We start from the raw sequence: 25,157 nt of genomic DNA, 5'->3' as shown, positions 1-25,157 counted from the left end.
CGGGGTGCGGGGCGGGGCCCGGAGCGCACCGGGGCGAGCGCATGACGTTCCCGTGTCGCGCACGCCGGCGCAGACAGCGTCTCCTTGACTACCGGCCCGCCCCGTGCGCCCGGGGCTCAGGTGTGCGCCGCTGCCCTGGCCGAGTCGCCCGCGCGGGCCCCAGCCCCGCCGCTCCCGAGATCTCGCCGGCCCCGCGCAGACACGGGCGCCCGATCTCGCTGGCAGCGTTCGCTCGCTCTCGGCCGGGCCCGCGCGGCGCAGTTCTGGGTGGGGGCTGGGGCGGGGCTCGGGGCTCGCCCCGCCTGCGCCGCCTCCGCCGCTCTCCCGGCCCGAGCAGTCTGGCTGCGGCGGCAGAGCTGAAGGGAGCGGAGCCACCAGGCATGTATGACCGCGGCCAGGATGGAGAGGCGCGCCGCGTGCGGGAGCTGCGGGGTGGGGGTCGGGGGGGGGGGTCTCCGGCCGCAGGCCACACGGAACTGGGGGCTGCGCCGCGCCCCCTCCTGCCCTCGCTCCAGAGGACAGCACCTCCCCGCGCGCCCGACACTGCGGAACTGGACGGGCGGTGCCCGGGGTGTGGGCAGGAAAGGCTGCTGGGGAGGCGCGGCTGACCGCAGGGCTCCGGGCGGGGGGCTGCAACCGGGGCGGCCCGTGGAGAAGCCAGTGGGGGCGGGGCGCGGCGGCCCCCTGCTCGGTGTCCGCTGTCTCTTCCCTAGCCCTTGGCCTGAGGGCGGAGGCACAGAGCCCACATTGTGCCCCCACGCCAGCCCACCCCCGCGGAGACAGAGCCCCATTCACCTGCCGCACGCCAGTGCTCTTGGGGACGGGGCTGGGGAGTGTGCGCGCGTGGGTATGCGTGCGTCCTGGTTGCGTCCGCGGTGCCGGTGTACGCGCCCCCACGGTGGGCTGCTGGAGCGGCGGCCTGGGCTCCCTCCCGGCCTCGCTGCAGCAGAGCTCCCGCGGCCCACGCCGCTGCGGCTGCAGCTATTTATAGGCCTTCGCTGCGGAGATCGAGGTGGGACTGCGGGCTGAGGTGGGGTGGCGTGATGGGGAGTCCTAGAGGTCGAGAGAGCTTGGAGGTGGACTGCCGGTGTCCAGGGGAAGGGCTTGGGTGTCCTTCCCTGATGACCCGCTGAGTGGAGGGGGCGGTGGTCAGCGTTCCTTGATGGCCTCGCCTGCCTGGGATTAGAGGGTTAGAGGCGGGTCCAGTTTGGGATGGAGGCAGTGGAGGCCGGCGTCTGAGTGAAGGTAGTCACCCCTTCCCCTTCCATTTGACAGGGTGGAAGGTGGTCTGTCGTGTGCCGGTTGAGCCCCTGGGTGACAGAGTAGGCGGGTGGGGTGTGGGTGACTAAGAGAGGAGAGTGGAAGTCAGTGTGTGGGAGTGGGGGTGGCTAGGGTGGTCGGTGTCCTGGTGATGGACCGGAGGGTAAGGCCAGTGGCTGGGGGGTCACTGCGTGGGTATCTGAGGAGTGCGCGGGAGGGGGCAAGGCAGCCATGGATGGAGAGAGGGTAAGTCAGTGCCTGGGGCTAGAGCATGGGGGTCAATATGTGGGTACAGCAGAGTGCAGGAGGGGTGTGGGTGCCAGTGTCCCGGAGAGAGGGTGGGTGGAGAGAGGTCAGTGTCTAGGTTAAGAAGGCGGTGGGTGGGTCGGCGTGCAGAGTCCACTCCTGAACAGGCAGAGATGTGACCCCTCCTGCTCCCCTTCCAGGAGGCCATGTCGGGTGAGGACGCTGAGGTCCGGGCAGTCGCTGAAGATGTCTCCAATGGAAGCAGTGGCTCGCCCAGCCCTGGGGACACACTGCCCTGGAACCTTGGGAAAACCCAGCGGAGCCGGCGCAGCGGGGGTGGCGCTGGGAGCAACGGGAGTGTCCTGGACCCTGCGGAGCGGGCGGTCATTCGCATCGCAGGTAACTGCGCAGGGTCTTGCCTGTGCACCTCCTTGGCACACGCAGGTTGACTGAGTTCCCGCTGCGTGCTGGGCGCTGGAGCTGGGACTGGGTGGGGGAGGCCTAGGGGGATCTGCGGGTCAGGGAGGGCCTCGCGCGTCCCAGGTGAGTGCAGGCGGCACAGCGCCACCTGCTGGCCCCACCCAGGCGGTTCATGAGGCCTGGGGTTGGGCTTCTTGCTGCGGCATCCATCCTTGACTTTAACACGGTCCAGTGCCCAGATGCAACAAGGATAATTTTTTGGGCTCCCCACCAGGCCCTCGGTCTTGGCTGCCACAATGGCGGCCAGGTGGGAATGTACAGGAGCAGTGTATAGGGAGGGGGTGCCTGGTTGTCTGGAGCCCAGCCTCTTCCTGAGCCAGGATCTGGCCTTGCTTTCCAGTAGCTCCCCATCCAGGGAGACCGATGGGAAGCACCCAGCGAGAAGCCTGGGGAAGCGGGAGGGCAGGAGGGAAGTGGATGACCTAGAGCTGGAGGCCATGGGTAGGGTGTGCTAGGACAGGGAGGAGCAGTAGCTCCCTAGGCTTTGGCTTGAGAGTCCTGACCTGTTCCAGCCGGAGGGCAGGGAGGCCCCTGCGGGAGGCCAGGAGAGGGCTGCAGGGCCAGGTGCTGAGCCCTGGGGGGATGTTGCAGACGACGGGAAGCGGGGCTGGTAGGAGCAGGAAAGAGGGAAGGAGAGGGTCACTGCTCTGCACCCAGCCTCAGCCCCAGGGTCTGGTTCCATCTGCATGACCTTCAGGGCTTTTCACAGCACACACGGGCTTTAAAGAAAGAAGTCACTTTCTTCCCACTTGAAAGGGAATCACTTGTGTCGTTCCCACGCCTGGGCTTTCCTCAGCATCACCTTTACACTTGTGGAGGAGTGTGGGGGGTCCCGAGGCCCCGGCTGACCGTGGTTGCCTTCAGTACTCACTGCAAAGGCTGTGCCGGCAGCCAGCACCTTCCGCGCCGGGGCTCTGCGTCCTCTGACGGTTTCCTTAGGACCGATTCCTGGAAGCGGGACTTGCAGTTACAGGACATATGGCATTAAGCTTGGAGAAAACACGGCCAGGGGCATCCCAGACAGGGTGGCCGACATTGGTGAAGGCGGGGAGAGCGGGGGCTTTGCCAATCTGATGGGTGGAAAGAGTTGTTTTAATTATCACCAAGCATTTTTTTCTTCTGTGAATGGGCTATTCCAGTCCTCGTATGTGTACTTAATTTTTCTTGTGTGTGGTGTTTTAAGGGTTCTTTATACCGACTCAGTCGTCTCCAGTGTTGCAATGGGAAAGTTCTTAGCTGCACGCAGGAAGCGAGGTGGGGGGCGGGCAGGGGCGCGTCTCGGGAGGCAGGTCGCCGGCCGGGCGGGGAACAGACAGGTCGCGGCCGCCCCTGGGCGGGGGACACCCGAGGACCCCGGGTGTCGGCGGCCGCGACCCGGGCGAGAACGGGAAAGGGAGTGCGTGCGGGACTCGGAGCCCGCGGAACCGGCCCGCCGGGAGGCGCCCAGACGCGGCTCCCTCTGCCCGGCCGCGGCGGCCCCGGCCCCGCCTCGCCCGTGGGGCATCCTGGGTGCGGGGGCGGGGCGGGGCGGGGGCGGGGCGGGGGCGGCCTCTTTAAGCGGCGCGCGCGGCCGCGGGGACAGAGTGGCCGCCGGGTGCTGGAGGTTCCGCTGCACCCCGCGCCCGCCGGCATGGCCGCCCCGCTGACGTCCGGCCCGCTGCCCGACGAGCAGGACTTCATCCAGGCCTACGAGGAGGTGCGCGAGAAGTACAAAGGTACGGCCCCCCTTCCCGCTGCCGGCCGGGCCGCTCCTGACAGCCCAGCCGCCGAGCACCTTGTTGTCCACGGTGGCGGTCCCGATCGCCGGCCCGAGCGCGGCCACTCCGCCGGCCTCGTCCGCCTGAATCGCCCCCCACGGCTGCCAGTGCCTAGGGGAGGGGAGGGCGCGCTCCGCTGAGCCCCCGCGGCCATGCCCTTAATAGGGCATCTCGCGGCTCGGGTGGGTGGGGTGGGCCGCGGGCGGGTGGGGGCGCTCAGGGCTTGTGGGGGTCGGCTGTCTGAGCCAGGATCCGGTGTCCGTGGCCAGCAGACACATGGGTCAAGGCTGAGCCATCCCCTGCCTCTCCTCTGGGGCGCGTCTGCATGGAACAGGGACAGCCCCGCCGCCTGGCAATGGGTCACATAGTTGCCGCCTCTCCTCACCTCCCTAAACTGGCGAGGGCCTGGGCTGCCACCCTTCCTTGGCAGGGCACCCCCCCCCACACCCCTTCTCTGTTCCCTAGGGGACAGCTGTGGGCTAGGGGTCAAGGTGGCCCCTCCTTCCTCTCTAGGGGAGCATCAGAGTGCCCTGACCATCTGCTTGGTGCCTCGGCAGACCCCCTTGCTCTAGTCCACGCCCACGGGGAGCCCCTGGACCCTCCCAGGTCCTGGTCCCGCCGGCCATTCTTGCAGCCCAGCTGCCTGGCTCAGCCTGGGTCGCCCGGCTCCAGGCGGTTGTGGACACAGCATTGGCTCCCGGCCTGCAGAAGCTTAGGGGCAAGGGACTGAGCTGCTGGGGAGGGTCGCGGTGGGGGTCCCGGGCAGAGCCGATCAGAGCAGGCTCCAACCCCACGTGTCTGGTTTTGCTGGCTCTGCCCCCAAGGGCAGCTCAGGGAGAGAGGTCCTGCTGGGGCCCCGTGGTGCCACTCTCCACCACAACCTTGCCCAGCTGGGTAGGTTTCATGGTGCCCCGAACTCACCTCCTTCAGGCATCCTCCACCAACAGCTCTGGGGCAGGGTGGATGAACTGCTGTGGTTCTCTTTGATAGTGCTGTGCCCAGCCCCTTTGCCTGTTGACTAGTTCATTCGGGCCAGGGGAAACACTCCTGCACCCTTGGGGAGGCCTTGAGCGGGCAGCCTGTTGCTCATGCTCTACATGGCCAGCCCTGCCTTGGAGGGAGCACCCGGATGGGTGCTGGGGTATAGGGCAGGGAAGCAGCCGCCCACCTGGGCTCCAGCCCTCCTGGCAAGCCCCAGGATAGAGCTGTTTCTGAGCTAACCACTCTGTTCAAAGTGCGGGACCTGTGCAGAATTGTTTCCTCCTGGAGTTCTTGGTCTGGTCAGATTGCTGGGCTGCCTGGGGTGCCCCAGCCTGTTCTGGGCATTGTGCTGAGGCTTTCCTGGCCCCAGGGCTGTCTTTCCTCTACCTCCTGGGGTGGGAGCTACTTCTGATTCATCCAGGGGTGAGCCAGACAGATCCCTGGAGGTTGCTGGGACCCTATCTCAGGGCCCTCCCTCCCAAGCTCAGCTCCTCTGGAGGCCAGGATTGGTGTTGGACACACTCGCAGTCCTGGCCCATTGTCTGCCTTCTGGGCTTGGTCGTGGAGGCTGGTGAGGGGGCAGGGGGCTGGGGTGCCTACCTGAAGTGGGGTTGTCACGTGACGGTGCAGCTGCCCGCATGTGTGTGGCACTGGCCTGACAGTGGCTAAACAGCAAGGCAGGTGCTGAGGCTCCGTGAGCACACCAGGTACCCCAAGTCTCCTTAGCTTGAGACAAGGGGACGGGAGGGGCTGGGCTGGTACCTGTGTCTGGGAGCCACGGACCAAGGCTGAGGAGGACCTGCAGGAGGTCAGAGGTGGCCCCTGTGCCCTACACTTTTCCAGGCCTGACCTCTGTGAGCCCCTTGGACCTGCTAGAAGGCTGGAGCCCCGGCCCTTCCTGTCCCTGGGGTGGAGGGACTGCGGGAGGGCATGGCACCCCTTGCCAGCCAGCCAGTGACGGCGAGGCAGCCCCAAGTCCCTCCATGGTAAGCAGCTGCGGGCCCCTGTCCTGGGCCCAGCTCAGCATTTGGTGGTTCTGAGGAGGGCAGGGAGGCCAGGCCTGCGCCCCCTTCCCAGCTGATCCCTGCACTGAGGAGGTGCTCTGGCTTAGGCCTCCTGGCCTCCTCCCCTCTGTGGCATTGCCCCAGTTCCACCTCACTCTGCCCTCTCACAGACAACTCCCTGTCTGACCCTCACCCCAGTGACCTTCACCCCCCACCCCACAACGTCTCAGACCCTCCCCTGGACACGTCATTCCCTGGCTCTCCCCTGGAAATCCCCGGTCTTCCCTGTACAGTCAGTCGGCCACTGCTCCGCCCGGAACATCGCCAACTTCCTGTCTGCCTGCGCCCCTCAGCCCCCCTATTCTCCCTGTCCGCCATCCAGGGCAGATTCCTCTGGGGCTGAGGCTACTGCAGCCTGTGGCGGGAGAGCTCTGGGCACCCCGTGGGAGAGGCCTCCGTGCTGAGGGCTGTGGGCTGGTGACTTAGACAGTCGGCCCAGCTGCCAAGAGGTGTCCAGTCGCCCGGCCCCCCAAGCCTGGCCTGTGACAGCTCATAGAGGCTGGGCCATCCTGCCGCACCGTGGGAGCCTGGAGAGAGACCTGGGGTGGGTGCGGCAGGGCGGGGACAGTTCTAGGAGAGAGTTGTGGCGACGAAGGTGAGTGGAGGTGAGGCGGTCAGTGAAGAAAGAAAGAGCGGCCCAGCAGCAGTCCAGCGTTGCGGGCAGGGGCCTGTCCTGGGGGTCAGGGCATGAGTGCAGGCCGGGGAGTGGGGAGTGGGGCCAGCCAGGGGCCTGGGCAGCTGGGGATAGAGACTTTAGGTTGTTGTGTTAGGGATGGGAGTGGGGCTTAGGGGTGCTGTGAGGTGGTCCTGGAGGAGCAGCAGGGGTGAGAATGAGGCCGGGGTGAGTACTGTTGGTGAGTGGGTGGCATTGGTGTGGGCCAGGGGCCAGGGGTGGGAGGCCTGCATTGGTCTGGGGGAAAAGTGGGCCTGGAGAGGGGCTGGGTGTGTTTGGTGCCCACAGGGCGTATGCCCAGCCTGTGGCCTGCATTCTCTTCACGACCGCTTGCCAGCCCTGGGCCTGCCCAGTGCCATTGTGCCTGGCCCCCTCCTCATGTGTCCCCACTCTCGCCTGTCCTGGACTCTGAGCTTGGTTATCTGTGTCCCTGGCACTGGCCCCAGGCCCTCAGCCAGCACTGCAGGGTGTTTGCACGGGTGAGTGGGTGATGGTGTAGGGCGTCATCTGCAGTGGTTGGTGCTCAGCTGGCAGAGGGCAGGCTGGAGGTTATTTGGGGCTCACTGGAGAGGAATTTTGGTCGGTGTTTACTGTCAAAAGTAAAACGCTCCAAAAAAAAAAAAAAAAAAAAATTCAAGCAGGGTGGAAGTATACGAAGAAAAACGGGGAGAGTCACAGCTCTGGGCTCAGGCTCCCGGCTAGGGCGATCGCTGTGCATGACAGAGGGTGAGAGAGAACACACGGATTTGGCCGCCCCTTTACAGGGAGCTCAGACTGAGATTTCCTCTGGAGCCACTGGCTTTTCATGTCAGTACCAATTAGGTTGACCTCATGCTGATTATTAGTATTTTTTAATAGCTTTATTGAGAGGTAATTCACATGCCATACCATTCACCCATTCGAAGTGTCCAATTCAGTGGTTTCAGTAGATTCGGAGTTGTGTAGCTGTCAATTCCAGGATATTTTGTCACCTAGCCCCTGGCAACACTGCTCTCCTTTCAGTTATGGATTGACCGCCTCACCTCCACTCACCTTCATCGCCACAACTCTCTCCTAGAACTGTCCCCGCCCTGCCGCCCCCACCCCAGGTCTCTCTCCAGGCTCCCATGGTGCGGCAGGACGGCCCAGCCTCTATGAGCTGTCACAGGCCAGGCTTGGGGGGCTGGGCGACTGGACACCTCTTGGCAGCTGGGCCGGCTGTCTAAGTCACCAGCCCACAGCCCTCAGCACGGAGGCCTCTCCCATGGGGTGCCCAGAGCTCTCCCACCACAGGCTGCAGTAGCCTCAGCCCCAGAGGAATCTGCCCTGGATGGCGGACAGGGAGAATGGGGGGGCTGGGGGGGGCTGAGGGGCGCAGGCAGACAGGAATGGTTATGGATTGGCCTGTACTGGCCCTGGGTCTGGCCTCTTCAACTTGCTGGGACGCTCTCAGGGCTGCTCACGTCACTGTGCCATCAGCACCTCACCCTCCCCCTGCTGGAGTCCGTCCCGTGGTGTGAAGTGCCCACTTTTGCTTATGCGTTTATCAGTTGACAGATAGTAGGTTGTTTCCACCTTTTGGCTGTTATGAGTAAGGCTGCTATGGACGTTTGCATACACGTTTTTGTGTGGTCGTATGTTTTTTATTTCTGCTGGGTAGATACCTAGGAGTGGAATTGCTCAGCTGTGCGGTAGTTCTATATTTAACCATTTTGAAGAACTGCCAGATTGCTTCCTAAAGCGGGTGCGCCATTCTGCATTCCCAGTAACAGCCGGGTGCGAGGTTTCCAATTTCCTCACATCCTCACCAACACTTGTTATTATCTGACTCTTTGATTGCAGACATCCAATCCTAGTGGGTGTCGAGTGGAACCTCATTGTGGTTTGATCTGCATTTCCTGATGGCTAATGACATTGAGCACTTTGATGTAATTGTTGGTCATTTTTTATATCTTTTGAGAAATGTGTATTTAAATCCTTTGTCCATTTTAGAATTTGCCTTTTGGTATTATTGACTTGTAAGTGTTCTTTATATATTCTAGATGCCAGTCCTTAATCAGAAATACGATTTGCAAACATTTTCTGTTTCTATGGTTTGCCTTTTTATTTGCTTGCTGGTGTTTTTTTTTTTTTTTTTTTGAGACGGAGTTTTGCTCTGTCACCCAGGCTGGAGTAGGTTCAAGTGACTCTTGTACCTCAGGCTCCTGAGTAGCTGGGACTACAGGTGCCTGCCACCAAACCCGGCTAATTTTTGTATTTTTAGTAGAGATGGGGTTTCGCCATATTGGCCAGGCTGGTCTCAAACTCCTGGCCTCAGCCTCCACAGTGCTGGGATTGCAGCGTGAGCCACCTCACCTGGCCGATGGTGTCCTTTGAAGCATGTACATTTTAATTATTATGACTCCAGTTTATCTATTTATTTCCTTGGTTGCTTGTGCTTTTGGTGCCATATTTAAGAAGCCATTGTCTAATCCAAGTCATGCAACTTTACACCAATGTTTTCTTTTCTTTCTTCTTTTTTTTTTTTTTTTGAGACGAAGTCTCACTCTGTCACCCAGGCTGGAGTGCAGTGGCAAGATCTCGGCTCACTGCAACCTCTGCCTCCTGGGTTCAAGCAATTCTTCTGCCTCTGCCTCCCGAGTAGCTAGGATTACATGTGTGTGCCACCACACCCAGCTAATTTTTGTATTTTTAGTAGAGATAGGGTTTCCCCATGTTGGCCAGGCTGGTCTTGAACTCCTGACCTCAAGTAAGCCACCTGCCTCGGCCTCAGTGCTGGGGTCACAGGCGTGAGCCACCGTGCCTGGCCTGAATTCTTTGATTATTAATTAAGCTGAGCACATCTCCTAGAGTTGTTGACCATTTGCACCTTTTCTTTTGTGAACTGCCTATTCACAAGCATTGTTGGCCAGGCTGGTCTTAAACTCCTGTGCTCACATGGAAATGGAATACAGCCACGTGTCTGGCTTCTAGGACTTGCTATAATGCTTTCGGGGCTGCTCACGTGAGCATAGGAGTTTGAGACCAGCCTGGGCAACACAGTGAAACCCCATCTCTATTAAAAAAAAAAAAAAGAATAGCCTCCTAGGCTCAGGGGATCCTCCTGCCTTGGCCTCCCAAAGTACTGGGATTACAGGTGTGAGCTGCCGCCATGCCTGGCTACTACACCTTTTTACATCAGGGACTTGAGCATCTGTGGATTCTGGTATCCATGGGGAGTCCAGAACCCATCCCCCGCTGATACCGAGGGACAATTGTATTCAGCTTAAACTTCGAAGTTGCCTGTGATCAGCACCAGCTCATGGAACAGAACTTTTCAGCTCCTTGAACGTTCCCGCTGTGTCCCCAGTAGCTGGGCACACCATGGATGGGTCTCACACCACGCATCTATTTTTGTTTAATTCTGTCTGTTTCTTTCTTTTTTTTTTTGAGACGGAGTCTCGCTCTGTCGCCCAGGCTGGAGTGCAGTGGCGGGATCTCAGCTCACTGCAAGCTCCGCCTCCCAGGTTCACGCCATTCTCCTGCCTCAGCCTCCCGAGTAGCTGGGACTACAGGCGCCCGCCACCGCGCCCGGCTAATTTTTTGTATTTTTAGTAGAGATGGGGTTTCACAGTGTTAGCCAGGATGGTTTCCATCTCCTGACCTCGTGATCTGCCCGCCTCGGCCTCCCAAAGTGCTGGGATTACAGACGTGAGCCACCGCGCCCGGTCTAATTCTGTCTGTGGTTTCTTTAGCCATATCAATTTTTAACATTCACCAGTCTTTTATCATTTCTGGATTTTATGCTATGCTTAAAATGGCCTTGTTTTATAAAAACATCTGCTGAGAGTTGCTTCCAGCACTGGTGCATTTTTTAAAATATCTCCGTCGTTAATCTTTGTGGAATTTGCTTGGGGCTGAGGTCGAGATGTTCAAGGAGGCTCGATGTCATGCTTGGTGTCACGCTCATAGGGTCTGGCTGTGGGCTTGTGGGTAACAGGGACGATTGTAAACATCTCCCCTTCCACCAATCCAGCTTCCTGACGCAGGGGCTGTGTGTTGCTTCACTTCTGTACCCCCGAGCCGAGCCCCGCCCTGTCCTGTGGCAGAATCCAGCTTCCTGACGCAGGGGCTGTGTGTTGCTTCACTTTTGTACCCCCGAGCCGAGCCCCGCCCTGTCCTGTGGCAGGTGTGGCTTGAAACAAGCGTTGGGTGGGAGGGATAGGTGGACTTGGAGCTGGCTGGACCCCTGCAAGATCCTGGCCTGGTGCCTCCGAAGGAGCGGCTGAGGAGACCCCGGTGGTGGCTGTGGAGGTGGAGAGCAGCCTGGGGTGGAGAGGATGTGCCTGTGGCAGAGAGGGCGGAAGAGCCGGCACTTAGCCTTGGGTGCACAAAATCAGAGATGCCTGTGAGATAGGAATGCGTGTGCAGACACTGAGGTGCAGGAAATGCCGGGCTGAGGTGGGGAGGACAGGCTGGGAGTCCATCACTAGGGCAGGCCTCAGGCCAGAGCTCCGAGCCTGGGGTCCTCCAGAGCTTAGGGGCCTATGAGAAGAGGCAGCCGGGAAGCAGAGCAGTGGGCAGCTGTGCAGCAGAGCCATGGGGGCCTGTTGGCTCTGTGAAGGAGGGAGGGGCGTGAGGAAGCAGGGCCACGTTGGGAGCAGGGTGAGGCCTGGATGGTGCTGGGACCAGGTGATGAGGAGTGTTGGGACCTCAGCGGGACTGCTTGGGGTGTCGTCGGATTGGAGGTGCCAGGGGGCATGTGGGAAGTGCTCAGGAGGCCCTGCTGGTGCCGGGCTATGGTGGGTCCAGCAGGGTGGCAGGGAGGGAGAACCCTCTCCAGGACAGAGCGGTGACATTGAGGCTAGGCTGCAGCAGGGCACAGCCTCAGCTGGATGCTGGCCCGAGTTCCCTGGGGAGGGAGTTCCCTGGGCTTTGGCCTGAGGGACCTGCATGGTCACAGGGGGCATCACCTGGCCCAGGGTGAGTACTGAGTGGTCACTCACATTTACCCAGCCACACATCATCAGTGGCCAGTCCAGACTGCTGCTCACCACTGAGGGCCCTGGAGATTTTCCCAGGGTTGGGCTGTTGGGAGGGTGTGGGCAGTGGTGCCCTGTGACCTCTGTTTCCCCAGTGAAGCCCAAGAGGAGCTGGCAGCAGAGGGGCCAGGGGCCAGGTACCTCAAGAAGGGACTGGAGGAGGCTGGGAAGGGTGATGCTAGTGGGACCAGGTGCCCAGGTCTCCCACCACTGGGGTCATGGGTGATCCCCACAGACCCACAGTGGGTAGGGAGATGCGGGGCTGGGAGAGCAGGGGCCGTGGGTCATGAGGTCAGGGACCCAAAATGGGGCATGGGCCGGGTCATCTGTAGGCGCAGTGGCCTGGCATGATGGCAGACCAGGCGGAAGGGGAGTTGGGAACACGCGTTCAGATGGTGGAAGGAGGGTGCCAGCTGGGAAGACAGGCTCCTGTAGGACTTGGGACATCAGCCTGTGGGGCCTGCTCTCCAGGTTTTGGGTCCTGGTTAGCTGCAGAAGAGTCCTCCCAGCTGGTGGTCAGCTCTTGGCAGGACTGTTGCTGCTTCTTCCCAGAGGCAGAGGGGACCCAGGACCAGGAATGGGATGGGGATCACTTTGTGTCCCTGTGTGGCTCCAAGAATAGCGGCAGACCCAGGGCCAGTGGTGCAGGAAAGGAAGGCCCCAGGATGGCATCAGGGTGGCTGGTGTGAGTCTGGGTGCTCTTGGGCAGGCTGGTGTGTCAGGCGGGCTGGGGCCAAGTGGGACAGTGAGGAGCACACCAGGGGCACACCAGGGCTGTTGGGGGGTGGGGGTTGGGTGGGGGAGTGGGGTTGGTCAGGGCTGGAAGTGCGGGTCTGCAGGTGCAGCAGAAAGAGGTATCTGCAGTAAGGGTCTCTGGTTGTGGCTTTTATGATTTTTATTCTGCTCTGTTTTTCAAATGAATGTGTCTTTTGACCTTTTGAAAGTGCATCTCTTTCTCTTCTTTCTTGCTAAACGAGTGGCTACCTGGGAAGCTAACAGAGCAAGCACAGGATAGGCCTAAGAGACACAGCTGGACGCCATTGTCATGACTGCCACAAGAACGCATGGTCGTTTACAGAATACAGATACCCCCAGAGTACACCCCAGTTTGTACCCACAAACTGGGTGGCCTAAAACGACAGAAATGTATTCTCTTACGGTTCTGAAGGCCACACGTCCAGAATCAAGATGTTGACAGGGCCACGCTCCATTGGAGGCTCCAGGGCGGACTCTGTTCCTGGCCTCTCCAGCTCCTGGTGGCCATCGGTGCCTGGGCTCGTGGCCGCATCACTCCAGGGTTGGCCTCCGTCCTTCTGTGGTCCTCTCCGCTGTGCTTCTCTTCCATCTCTTGTAAGACACTTGGCATTGGTTTCAGGCCCCCCACTGGGTAATCTAGGATGATCTCATCTCAAGATCCTTGTCTTAATTACACCCGCAAAGACCCTTTTTCCAAATAAGATACCAATTATGGGTTCCAGGGAATTGTTCATAGACATATCTTTTGGGGACCTCCATTCAACCTACTACAGTCTGTCCTCTGGCCCCTCAAAACTTACATCTGCCCCACTTCCAAAATAAATGTTTGTTACGCCAACATGCCCCAAAGTCTCAACCTATTGTAGCATCAACTCTAAGTCTAAAATTCCATCAGCTCAGCCAGGCGCAGTGGCTCACGCCTGTAATCCCAGCACTTTGGGAGGCCTGTGGGTGGATCATCTGAGATCAGGAGACCAGCCTGGCCAACATGGTGAAGCCTTGTCTCTACTAAAAATACAAAAATCAGCCAGGCGTGGTAGTACACACCTATAATCCCAGCTACTCAGGTGTATGAGGCACGAGACTTGCTTGAACCCGAGAGGCAGAGGTTGCGGTGAGCCGAGATTGCACCAATGCACTCCAGCCTGGGTGACAGAGCAAGACTCCATCTCAAAAAATAAAAAAATAAAAAAAAATTAGCCAGGTGTGGTGGCGCATGGCTGTAGTCCCAGCTGCTCAGGAGGTAGAGGTAGGAAGATTGCTTAACCCTGGAGGCTGAACCCAGGTGACAGAATGAGACCCCATCTTAAAAAAAAACAAGAACAACATTTAATCAGCTCAGAAGTCCCACATCTGATCATCGAAGTTGTGTCTAAATCAGGTGTTGGTGAGGCTCTGGGTAGGATCCAGATGGGGGCAAAATTTTTCTCCATCTTTTTACTTGTAAAACTAGAAAGCAAGTTTTATGCCTCCAAACTGCAATGTTGGGCTAGGCATAGACTAGACATCACCATTCTCAAAGGGAGAAATATAAAGGAATAAAGGGGTTGCCAGTCCCAAGCAAGTCTGAAATCCAGCAGGGCAAATTCCATGGGGTTTCAAGGCCTGCGAATGCTCCTCTGTGGCTGAGTGCCCTACCCTCTGTACCTGCACCTCTGCCAGCCTCTGCCTCTAGGCCTAGGGCCCTGACCTTGGAGTCATTCTTCCTTTTTCTCGAAGGGTAGCACATGTTTGCAGCTGCCTGGGTCTGTCATCCTGTTTCTTGCCTGTAGACTCTCACAAGCCCAATACCTTCCTTCATTTCATCCTGTCTCTGTCCCCTTCAATCCAAGCAGGCAGTGTTTCTGCTGGTAAGACATTCTCATAAACCTTCTGGGTCTCCGCTGTATGTCACAGGGAGCCAGGCCATTAGAGAGAAGGGTTCACTCGGATCCTCCCTGGATAATCTCATCTCTATTCCTGGCTTCTGTTGAGATGAGCGAATGGACCCATGAGTCACACACCTCATCTCTGCAGAGATGGCTTTCTCTGCAGAACACACTTTCCTAACAGTGAACCTCCCAACATGAGCATCTTTTGCAATCTAAATAGGCTGCAGATATCCCAAATCACCCATGCTGGTTCCTTTTTGCTTAACAGTTCCTTCCTCAATTTATCTCTTTCTTCCTGTACTTTACCATAAGCAGCAAGAAGCAGCCAAGCCACACCTTCCACACTTTGCTTGGAAATCTTTTCAGCTAAATATCCAAGTTCATTGCTTACAAGTTCTGTTGAGCACCCGACAGTGAACACAGTTCAGCGAAGTTTCGCTTCAATGTGAGAAGCACCTTCCCTCCACTTTCCTCGTTGCCTTCTAAGGCCTCACCACAAGCAACTTTAATACCCATATTTCTACCAACAGTCTGGTCAGACAGGCTAGGCTTTTTCTACTGTGTGCCTCAAGACGTCCCAGCTTCTGTTTATTACCCAATTCCAAAGCCACATCCACATTTTCAGATATTTGTCACAGAGGCACCCTGCTCCTGCTCACTGTCTGTATTGATTTCCTGTGATTCCCATGGGGAAAAGCCACAAGCAGGGTGCTCTAAAACAATAGAAATTTATCTTTTGATTGTTCCAGAGGCCAGAAGTTAAAAATCTGGTGTCGGCAGGTCCACGCTTTCTCCGAAGGCACCTGGGAAGAGCCTAGGAATAGCCGCCTGCCTCTTCCAACTCCACTGCCCCTTGGCTTGTGGCTGCGTCATGCCAGTCCCTGCCTCTGTGTCTCTCCTCGTCTAAGGACACATGCTTTTGGATCTAGGGCCCACCCAGGTAATCCAAGATGATCTCATCTCAAGATCCTTTATTTAATTATATCTGCAGAGACCCTGTTTCCAAATAAGGCCACATGTATGAGCTCCAGGGACATGGACATAGATTTTTTGTGGCCACCATTGGACTCACCCAACCATCCTTCAGTAGTCGGTTAATGTAGAACTTACATGTTTTTGTTCCATAGTCATTGTTTTAAAAAGTGTGCACAATGGGCTGGGCGTGGTGGCACGTGCTGTAATCCCAGCACTCTGGGAGCCTGAGGTGGGAGGATCTCTTGAGCCCAGAATGTCAGCACTGCAGTGAACCCGGGCTACAAGAGCAAGACCCTGTCTCAAAAAAAATAAAAAAGCATGCACGGGGTTCTTTAGTGTGTGTTAATTTATCTGTGATTTCATGATGTAATGTTATGAAGTATTTCAGACAGACGTAACTTCTTTTACTTAGTGATACAGCTTGGGCATCTCTCTCTGACATTAATTTACAATACAGCATTCCCCTGTATGGAAACCATATCATATTTAACCAATCAATCCTTTCTCCTAGGACATGGAGCTTAATTTTGGATTTTTGTATTAGAAATGGCTGCAGTGAGCAGTGTTGTAGCTGGGTCATTGTGCATCTCTATGACTGTTGCTAAAAAGGGAATTTCTGGCCAGGTGCAGCGGCTCACGCCTGTTATCCCAGCACTTTGGGAGGCCGAGTCGGGCAGATCACAAAGTCAGGAGTACGAGACCAGCCTGACCAACATGGTGAAACCCCGTCTCTACTAAAAATACAAAAATTAGCAGGGTGTGGTGGTGCGCACCTGTAATCCCCGCTATGCACGAGGCTGAGGCAGGAGAATCACTTGAACCTGGGAGGCGGAGGTTGCAGTGAGCCGAGATCGCGCCATTGAACTCCAGCCTGGGTGACAGGGCAAGACTCCGTCTCAAAAAAAAGGAATTTCTGGGTCAAGTGGTTTTCAAAATTTAAGCTTTAATTTACACCAAGATACCATTTTTTACCTATCATACTGGCAAAAATAAAAAATCTCGATTTCTAGGTTCTGTTGGTGAAGCTGTGGGAACCAGGCCAGAGAAAGCGTCTGTCAGAGCCGCAAACGCGGTGTGTCGGAGCAGAAGACGGGCACTGGCCTGAGTGCGCTCAGAGGCTGGGCCCACACGTGCCGCTCTGCATGGCCAGACGTGGGTCACGGTCCCCGTGCAGAGTGGGAGGCCTCCAGCTGTGGCATGGGTGGGAAAGCAGGGGCAGAATGGTGCCCGGAAGATTTCACCGTTTGTGTTAAAAGAAAGAAAACCAACAATCACATGGTATTTGCTTGATTTTCTGTAAAGAAATTCTGGAGAAACAAACAGGAAGCCACTAACAGTGATTTTCACAGTGTGTGTGTGGGTGGGGGGAGACAGGGAAAAGAGAGGGGAGCAAGACTTCTCTGTCTACCCTCAGTGTTTGAGTCACGTGAATATTTTCTATTCCAACACGATTTTGATTTTTTTTTTAAAGTTTAGTGAAGGGAAGAATGTAAACTGTTATAAATTCTTTTTTTTTTTTTTTTTCTTGAGACAGAGTCTTGCTTTATCACCCAGGCTGGAGTGCAGTGATGCAGTCTTGGATCACTGCCACCTCTGCCTCCCAGGTTAGAGGGATTCTCCTGCCTCAGCCTCCTGAGTAGCTGGGATTACAGGCACCCGCCACCACACCCGGCTAATTTTTGTATTTTTAGTAGAGACGGGGTTTCACCATGTTGGCCAGACTGGTCTCGAACTTCTGACCTCAGGTGATCCGCCTGCCTCGACCTCCCAAAGTGCTGAATTACAGGCGTGAGCCACTGGGCCCGGCCTAAGTTTTTATTTTATTTTATTTTTTATTTTATTATTATTATTATTATTATTATTTGAGACAGAGTTTCGCTCTTGTTGCCCAGGCTGGAGTACAATGGCATGATCTCGGCTCACTGCAACCTCCGCCCTCCGAGTTCAAGCAATTCTCCTGCCTCAGCCTCACAAGTAGCTGGGATTACAGGCATGCACCACCAGGCCCCGCTAATTTTGTATTCTTAGTAGAGATGGGGTTTCTCCATGTTGGTCAGGCTGGTCTCGAACTCCCAACTTCAGGTGATCTGCCTGCCTCGGCCTCCCAAAGTGCTGGGATTACAGGCGTGAGCCACCGTGCCCGGCCAGTTCTTTTTTCTTTTTTTTGAGACGGAGTCTCACTCTGTCGCCCAAGCTGGAGTGTAGTGGCGCAATCTCAGCTCACTGCAAGCTCCGCCTCCCGGGTTCACACCATTCTCCTGCCTCAGCAGGTGCCCGCTACCACGCCTGGCTAATATTTTGTATTTTTAGTAGAGACAGGGTTTCACCGTGTTAGCCAGGATGGTTTTAATCTCCTGACCTCGTGATCCGCCCGCCTCGGCCTCCCACAGTCCTGGGATTACAGGCGTGAGCCACTGCAGCAGGTTTCAGACACAATTTTTAAACAATTTCTAAGTTGCTGGCTAGGTACTGCAGTCCTTTCTCTGAGGGTCGTCCCTCCAGCAGTGCCCAAGTGGGCCGACTCCTCCCGCCTGCCCAGCACCTGGTGTTGGAGCTTCGGACAAGTCACATGGCCTCTCTGTCTGATGGCGACTTGTGTAATGAGTCTCCTGGCAGAGGCAGCGGGAGAGTGAGCAGAACTGCTGCCGCGTCAGGTTAGCACGGCATCTGCCACCTGGGCCTCTGCATCCCGGACCCCGAGCCTGGTCTTGGAGCCATCCTGGAGCCGGGGCGTTCCCTGCATCAGCTCTGACCGATCGTCAGTTATCTTATTCCAGCGTGTTTTGTGCTGATGAAGAGTTTTTTCCTGCTGTATTTTCCTAACTTGTTATTGCTGGCCTAAAGAAATCTCTCGGGTCTTCTAACTGCGTTTGAAGCCAGCCTCTCAATGAACTCTCTCTGAGCTCTAGTAAATGGTGAGTTGAGTTGTTTCAGGTGCCAAGAGTAGCAGTGCTGACTTGGGTAAATGCTGTCCCATGTCCTGGCACTGGACCGAGAGCTGCGCCTGCACCGTCCGCGTTCACCCTCACATGCCTTCCCCTCAGCAGCCTCGCCTGGCACTGGGAGGGTGCCCCGCTGTGCTACAAGGGGGCATTTATTCTCATGTTAACAATGTAACCATCATCCCTTGTTATAAATACTGGTTTTTATCAAATGAGCTGTCAGGATTTTTTAGATCAATATACCGGTTTTCTCCTTTAGTCTACTAGCAAAGTCAACGATATTAACAGAGTTCTGGGAAAGTGCATTATCCTTGAACTCCAGGAATTCATTTCTTCTCTTGCTCCACGTTCCCTGTGGTGACACCTTCGTGTCTGGTGCTGGGTGAGGCAGCCGCCCCAGGGGCCCACAGGTGTCTCGGTGTTGGAGGGCTGAGAGGGAGGGAAGGGGGAGTCACCATGGATCAGGTGAGAAGCCTCCCCGCAGAGGCCTGGCGAGGTCCACCTGCTGCAGCGGAGCAGGTGCCTGCGTGCAGAGGGCCTGCAGAGGGCAGCGGCACGGCTGTGGTGGGACCTGCTTGTGCTCAGAGAGCGCTGGCTGCTGTGTGCCCAAGTGCTTGGAGGTGAGGGGCAACGAGGGAGGCTACCACTGTCTTTGAGGTGAAAGTGTGGTGGCCAGGCCAGGGTATGGTGGAGACAGTGGGCACAGGACAGGTTTGAGAGATATTTGGGAATGATGGGCCCCCTAATGGTTGGGTCATATGGGTGGGACCCAGGACCTTCCCCCCAAACTGGTCTCTAGCAGACCCCGGTATTGAGATACTCTTGTACTGGGCAGCAGGGGAGAGAAGAGAAGGATGTGGCTTGGAGAGGTAACCTCTGTGCCTCCTGGGCCCTCAGTGGGACTCCCAGCAGCCCTGGTGGGCATCCAGTCCTGCAGTGGTGGCCCTGGACCCCAGAAATCCTGCAGGCTGCCTGTTCTGACTGAGCTCACACTGAGCCCCACCCTGTGCAGGGGTGGCCTCCGGAGTGTGGAAGGCTGTCCTCCCACCTCAGTCCCGCGGCATCCGCAGAGGCCGGGCTGTCGTTGGGCCAAGGCTGCGAGGCAGAAGCCTGGGGCAGGTGAGGTGGCTCCTGTGGACCTGCCGCAGGCTCAGGTGGGGAGCAGAGCAGGGGTCTGTGTGTCCGGAGGGCTGAGTGTGTGCAGGATGTATCTATGGCAGGATTTCACTGGGCCTGGTCTCCCTGGGGCTATCGTGGGGGGCCCCAGGTGGAGGTGTCTGCCAGCAGGGTGTCTGCCTGTCGCAGGTTGCCTCTGCATGGGATCACCGGGTCACAGCCCACTGGCCTGCTCCGCCACCACCAGAGAGCCCCAGCAGAGCAGGCTGCCAGGGGTTAGGGGCTGGGTGGGTGGGTGTGAAGATGGGGCAGGGAGCAAAGCTGAGGGCAGGCAGGGCGGTGGTGGGCAGGGCCTCAGGAGAGGGCCCGTCCCATGCGCAGGTGTGGTGTGGGGGACGGGGTTGGAGCCCCTTCTTTGGCCTGGGCCTGTGGCCAGGGCAGCCAGGGCCTCAGGGGACTGGTGAAGAGGGGGTTGCTCTGTGCCCAGAAAGAGGGGTTGGGAAGGAGGGAGGGCTTATCTGTGGTGCCTGGGCTCAACCTTGGTTCTGGGGTCCCCAGTGGTGTGGGGAATTTGCAGAGAGCTTCAAGAGGATTTGGCTTTGCCCAGGGTGTGAGACCTGGCCAGGAGACCTGATGGCACCCCAGCTGTGCATGGGGGCCATGCTGGGTTCGACCAGCAGAGTAGAAGCTAGAGGTAGGGGTTTTCCGGTGGCACTGGTGCTGGTGAGCCCGACTCCAGCCTGGGGATCCCTCCAATTCACTGGCCTGGACACACAGACCCACGTGCTTCTTCGGCAAGACTCCTTTGTGATCCATGAATTGGGGCCAGAGCAATGAGATCTCCTGGGCAGTGGCCGGGGCTTTGCTTCCCACGCTCCAGAGCTGCGTCACCAGGGCGCCCAGCTTCCTCTACCCCGGCTCCCTTTCCTCCCCGCTGCCTAAATCTCTTGCTCACGGGCCCTTCGCTGCCAGCCTGGGACCTGCCTGTCCTGTTGAAATCCCTGGCTGTAGCCCTGTCTCCAGGCGCCCCCCTCCTGGCTGCAGCCACCTCCACATTCTTGGGGGTTGCCTGGACTTGTTTTCTCTACGTCAAGGCCTTGGTGCACGTGGGGCCCCTCTTCCTGTGCTGGCTGCCTGTGGCCTGTCCCCACATAGCTGTCCCTTCCTCTGGGAAGCCTGTGCCGGGAAGGAACCACAGAGCTGACTAACGTGCAGCTGGCTGAGCCTTTCCCAGGGTCATCGTGGCCGCCCCCACTTCCAAGGCTGCCCCATGTGGCCACCGTTCCAGGCAGGCTGGGCTGGGCAGTCTCGGGCTCCTTCATGGGAACTTGCTGCTGCTGCAGCTTGTCTATAAGCCTCTGGCTGCAGGTGACCACAGGTGACCATGGTGGCCGCTCATAGGTGGGCAGCTTGACTTCAGGGGGGAAGTTAAAGGCAGAGTCAGTGCATGAAAACCTGTGTGTTCCTTCTCTGAACAGCTGTGTGCCCTCACCTTCTCATTAGCTTAAAACCATGATCCTATTTTTTTGTTTGTTTTTGAGTCAGTCTTGCTGTCTCCCAGACAGGAATGCAGTGGTGCAATCATGGCCCACTGCAGCCTTGGGTGGGCTGGTTCAAGCTATCCTTCTGCCTCAGCGTCCCAAACAGCTGGGACCACAGGCACGGGCCACCGTGTCAGGATAGTTTTTTAGTTTTTTGCAGAGACGGTGTCTTGCTATGTTGCCCAGACTGGTCCTGAATTCCTGGGATCAAGTGATCCTCCTGTCTCAGTCTCTGAAAGTGCTGAGCCACCACACCTGGCCAATCTTATAACATTCCATTTTATGCATTTTAATCTTTTAAAAAAAAACTCCCTGGCTGGGCATGGTGGCTTATGCCTGTAATCACTTTGGGAGCCCAAGACGGGTGGATCACTTGAGGTCAGGAGTTCGAGATCAGCCTGACCAACATGGTGAAACCCCGTCTCAACTGAAAATACAAAAATTAGCCCGGTGTGGTGGCACACATCTGTAGTCCCAGCTGCAGAGGCTGAGATAGGAGAATCGCTTGAACCCAGGAGGCAGAGGTTGCAGTGAGCCAAGATCACGCCATTGCACTCCAGCCTGGGTGACAGAGCGAGATTCCACCTCAGTTAAAAAAAAAAAAAAAAGTCTCCCTAGGCTGAGGAAAATTTTTATGCATTAAATTTAAAAAATTGATCTGGACCAGGCAGTGTGGCTCACACTTGTAATCCCAGCATTGGGAGGTGGGAGGATTGAGCCCAGGAGTTTGAGACCAGCCTGGGCAACATACAGACAGACTGTCTGTATAAAAAATTAGAAGATGAACTGGGGGTGGTGGTGCACGCCTGTAGTCCCAACTACTCAGAAAGCTGAGGTGGGGGTATCGCTTGAGCCCAGGAGGTTGAGGCTGCTGTGAGCCGTGATTGAGCCACTGCACTCCAGCCTGGGTGACAGAGTGAGACCTTGTCTCAAACAAAACAAAAAACAAAAAAACCAGCATTTTTTTTTTTTAATGTATGAACTTTTTAGATCTGTTTATAAATATCTGTCACTTTCACTTGAGGTTTAATAAGGAAGTACGATTCACCTGCAGACCAAACTTAGGTTTATCCAGATATAGCCTAGTAAAACCTAACTGGGAATTTAGCAGTGGTGCTCTCTCGGCTCACTGCAACCTCAGCCTCCTGGGTTCGAGTGATTCTCGTGCCTCAGCCTCCTGAGTAGCTGGGACTACAGGCGTGTGACACCATGCCTGGCAGATTTTTTTGTGTATTTTTAGTAGAGATGGGGTTTTGCCATGTTGGCCAGGCTGGTCTCAAACTCCTGACCTCAGGTGGTCCACCTGCCTCGGTCTCCCAAAGTGCTGGGATTCCAGGCATGAGTCCCCGTGCCCGGCCTGAAATTCTGTTTTAATTCCTCACTTCACCATTTTCCCTAAGTTTGGCAACTGGTGTTTCTTGAGACTCCCCACACCCCGACTGGCTGAGTCCCAGGGAGGGCAGGGACGGGCAGGGGCACGAGAGACTCCAGAACTGCTGGGTCTACAGTGCAGGTGGGGCTGGCTTCTGGCCCTTTGCCTGTTAGCTCGTACCCGTGGGAGCTGCCAGCCTCGCTCCTGGGTCATGGTCACGTCCTGCACACCAGCCCCAACCTGGCGCACAGTGGGTCTGTTTGCAGGAGGGGAGGGACTTACGGGTGAAGGCAGAGGAAAGGCCTGGCTGGAGACTGAGGCAGGCTGGTCACTTCTATCTTGCGGAGGCCATCGTGCCCGACACTACCAGCACGGACTGGGGTGGAGCACAGTTCCGGGGCCAGTGTTGAAGGGGTGCCCTGGTGTGGGCAGGGCCCAGCATTCCTCAGTGCCTCCCTGCAGTGCAGTGAGTGAGGCAGAGCTGACCTCACCCTGCCAGCGCGACCTGCTCCCCCAGGCGTGGGCAGTGACACACAGCTACTCCTGCAGGCTGAGGAGGCTGACCCCATTAGCCATAGGGGTGGTTGGATCAGAGCAGCTGCGAAGGGTCCCTGGTGGTCGTGGGGGGGTGGGTGGGGGATGGAGCCGCAGTGTCATCTGGAGGCAGTGGAGATGCTGGCGAGTGGGCAGACTTGGGGGAGCAGCCAGGAGGACCTGTGGGGCTGCCTGTGGGGCATCCTGAGGCTGGGTGGGAGGGGCAGAGGCCAGGGTGCAGGTCGGACCTGTCATCTTGGGAGCCAGTGTACAAGGTGCCTGACCCAGGGCTGCACAGAGGCGCGACACCCCGGGGAAGGGGCACACTGCTGGGGCCGGGGAGGTGGGAGGTGGCCGCCCAGGGTCTGGGGGCTTGATCTCAGCAGCCTGCCAGCCCAGGCCCTGGAGTTGGGCCGGCTGAGGAGGTCACTGGGACATCTGGATGGGTGGGTATCTCCTGCAGGGCGTGGGTGGCGGCTTCGAGGCCCTCTCACCTGTGTCCCACAGGCTGCTCTAAGCATGGCTCGTTGCAGTGGACGCGGGGGGCTGTGGGGTGGGCCGGGGGCTGTGGAGCTGGGGAGTGGGCCGTCCGAGCGCTCCCGGATCTGGCCTGGTGACCTGGCTGTCTGGCTGGGGTTAGCGGGGTCGCGTGCCCCAGAACCAAAGGCTGGGAGGTGCGGGTGCGCAGTGCGGCCGGGAGCATGCGCCCGGGGCGGCCCTGTCCGGCGCATTGATTAGCTGAAGCCCCGCCCCTGGCCGGCAAGCCCTGCCCCGGACCTCCGGGCTCCTCCCCCGGCTGCGGCGCTGGCCTGGGCATTGCGGTGCGGGGCTGGACTCTGCCTGGTGGTGGCACAGCCGCCCTCAGCCCCGGCGCAGACATGGACCCCTCGCGAGCCATCCAGCACGAGATCAGCTCCCTCAAAGGTGCGGTCCCGGGGCCGGGCCCGAGCCGGGGGGCGCGGACCACACAGTGACCTCTGGCTGGGTGCAGCCCACGCAGGGTGGCGGGCAGGATCTGCCATCCCTGGGACGACACTGGGTCGCTGAGCCAGAGCCGCAGGAGACCCCAGACTCGTCCCCCTCCGGGCTCCACCTGGTTCGGGGTCCTACTGGGCTGGCTCCAGCGGCTCCGCAGCCCTGCAGGAGCGTCGGGGGCGGGGTGGCTGCTGCGGCGGCGGCGGCGGGGCGGGGACAGGGACCCAGTGGGAGCTCAGCCTTCACAGCAGGGTCAGCCCCTTCCACCCGGCCCGAGTTTGCCGCCCACAACCTGGCGTCCAAGGGGCAGAGCAGGGCTGGGGGACCACTGTGCAGAGGCGCCGGGCCGGCTGGCCCTGAGCAAGTCCACACTGCGGCTCTTTGTCTTGGGGTGGGGTGGGGGGGCTGGGGGCTGCCCAGAAGCCCTGACTGGTTGCTCTGGAAACCCAAAGGGGTCTGGAGTGGGGGGAGAGGGGGCCGCCCAGTCGCACACCCTGGCCTTCCCAGTGCTGAATCAGCTCCCGCATCGGTTCCCACAGGGTGGGGGCAGGGGGCGGTAGCTTCCGGGCGGGGGTCTGGGGGGACGCCTGGACCCTGGCGCAGGGGTGTGTGTGCTTCAGGGGGGTGTGTGCTGCAGGAGGTGTGTGCTGCAAGGCGGGGTGGGGGTGGCGCATGCCGCAGCGGGGGCGTGTGCGGAGCTGCCAGGGTGGGCCAGGAGCATTCTGCTCTGGGCTCCTCCCTGCGGCTTCCCTTCCCGCCTGCAGGCCCCTAGCTGGTGGGAGGGAGAGGACTCCCACCGAGCCCCGCCCCCTCTCTCTGCTGGAGGAAGCTACCGCCCTCTCCTGCCCGGAGCCGGCTTGGGGGAGGCGGGGCTGGTTGGATGGCGGCCCATCGGGGGTCAGTCCCGGCACCCCTGCAGGCCTGTGTGGGAGAGAACCTAGGTCCGCGTGGTTTTAAGGGGTCTTGGGATCATTTTGGGACAGTGTGGGTATCATGGGTTAGTTTGGTGGGGCCCTTGGAGATTTGGGGGGGATTAGGTTAGGAAATCAGGCCAGGAAGATGCGGTCGGCCTGCCGGGAGTGCAGGAGGTCAGTGTTGGGGGCGGTCGCTGAGGGACTGGCCAAGAGGGTAGGGACTTCCTTGGGCACAGGGCTGGGCAGGCTTGGACCCAGCTGGTGTTCCCAAAGCCACAACCCTGGTGGGTGGAGGGTCCACAGGTGCTGGTGGTCCGAGGGGCGTGGCCACTCTGGTCCCTACGTCTTCCTGGAGCCTCATCTCCTGAGGCTGGCCTTTTCCTGCCTGGGGCTGGCTTCAGAGGGAGGGAGAGCCATGCCGCAGCGAGCTGGCCCTGCCAGAGGGCTGTGGGAACCGTGGCTGTGCCTTTAGAGTTTCCCCGCCACCACACCTCTGTGCACGCAGGCGTGTGTGTGTGTGTGTGTGTGTGTGTGTGTCTGTGTCTGTGTGGAGCCTGCACCGTGGCGCCATAGCGACGGCCCCATAAACCCGCCCCCATAAGCTGCTTGTTGGCCGCCTGCCAGCTGCTGGCCAGCGCCTCCCACCTCGGGATCCCCCCTCTCTCCCCCTCCCCACCACCGCCCTATTTATAATCAGTTC

At 58.4% G+C, this 25,157-nt stretch overlaps 1 protein-coding gene across 7 annotated transcripts in view; it reads left to right on the top strand.

Annotated features, from left to right (window-relative positions):
- The first annotated feature begins 27 nt into the window (after positions 1-27).
- PLEC (plectin) overlaps positions 28-25,157 on the top strand; it is a 61,464-nt gene continuing 36,334 nt past the window's right edge. For 2 of the 7 annotated variants that reach the window (XM_054497772.2, XM_054497759.2), the window contains exons 1-2: positions 107-378; positions 1,707-1,905. In XM_054497772.2, coding sequence (XP_054353747.2) covers positions 1,713-1,905 — 193 coding nt within the window. In that variant the 5' untranslated portion in view covers positions 107-378; positions 1,707-1,712. Of the gene's footprint in view, positions 379-1,706; positions 1,906-3,565; positions 3,702-23,362; positions 23,493-25,157 lie in introns of those variants that run through there. The other 5 variants (XM_063669279.1, XM_054497767.2, XM_063669284.1 and 2 more) reach the window with 5 other exon arrangements.

The sequence above is a fragment of the Pongo pygmaeus genome, chromosome 7, assembly GCF_028885625.2.
Source record: "Pongo pygmaeus isolate AG05252 chromosome 7, NHGRI_mPonPyg2-v2.0_pri, whole genome shotgun sequence".
Lineage (NCBI taxonomy): Eukaryota > Metazoa > Chordata > Mammalia > Primates > Hominidae > Pongo > Pongo pygmaeus.
This window is presented reverse-complemented; position numbering and strand designations above follow the sequence as displayed.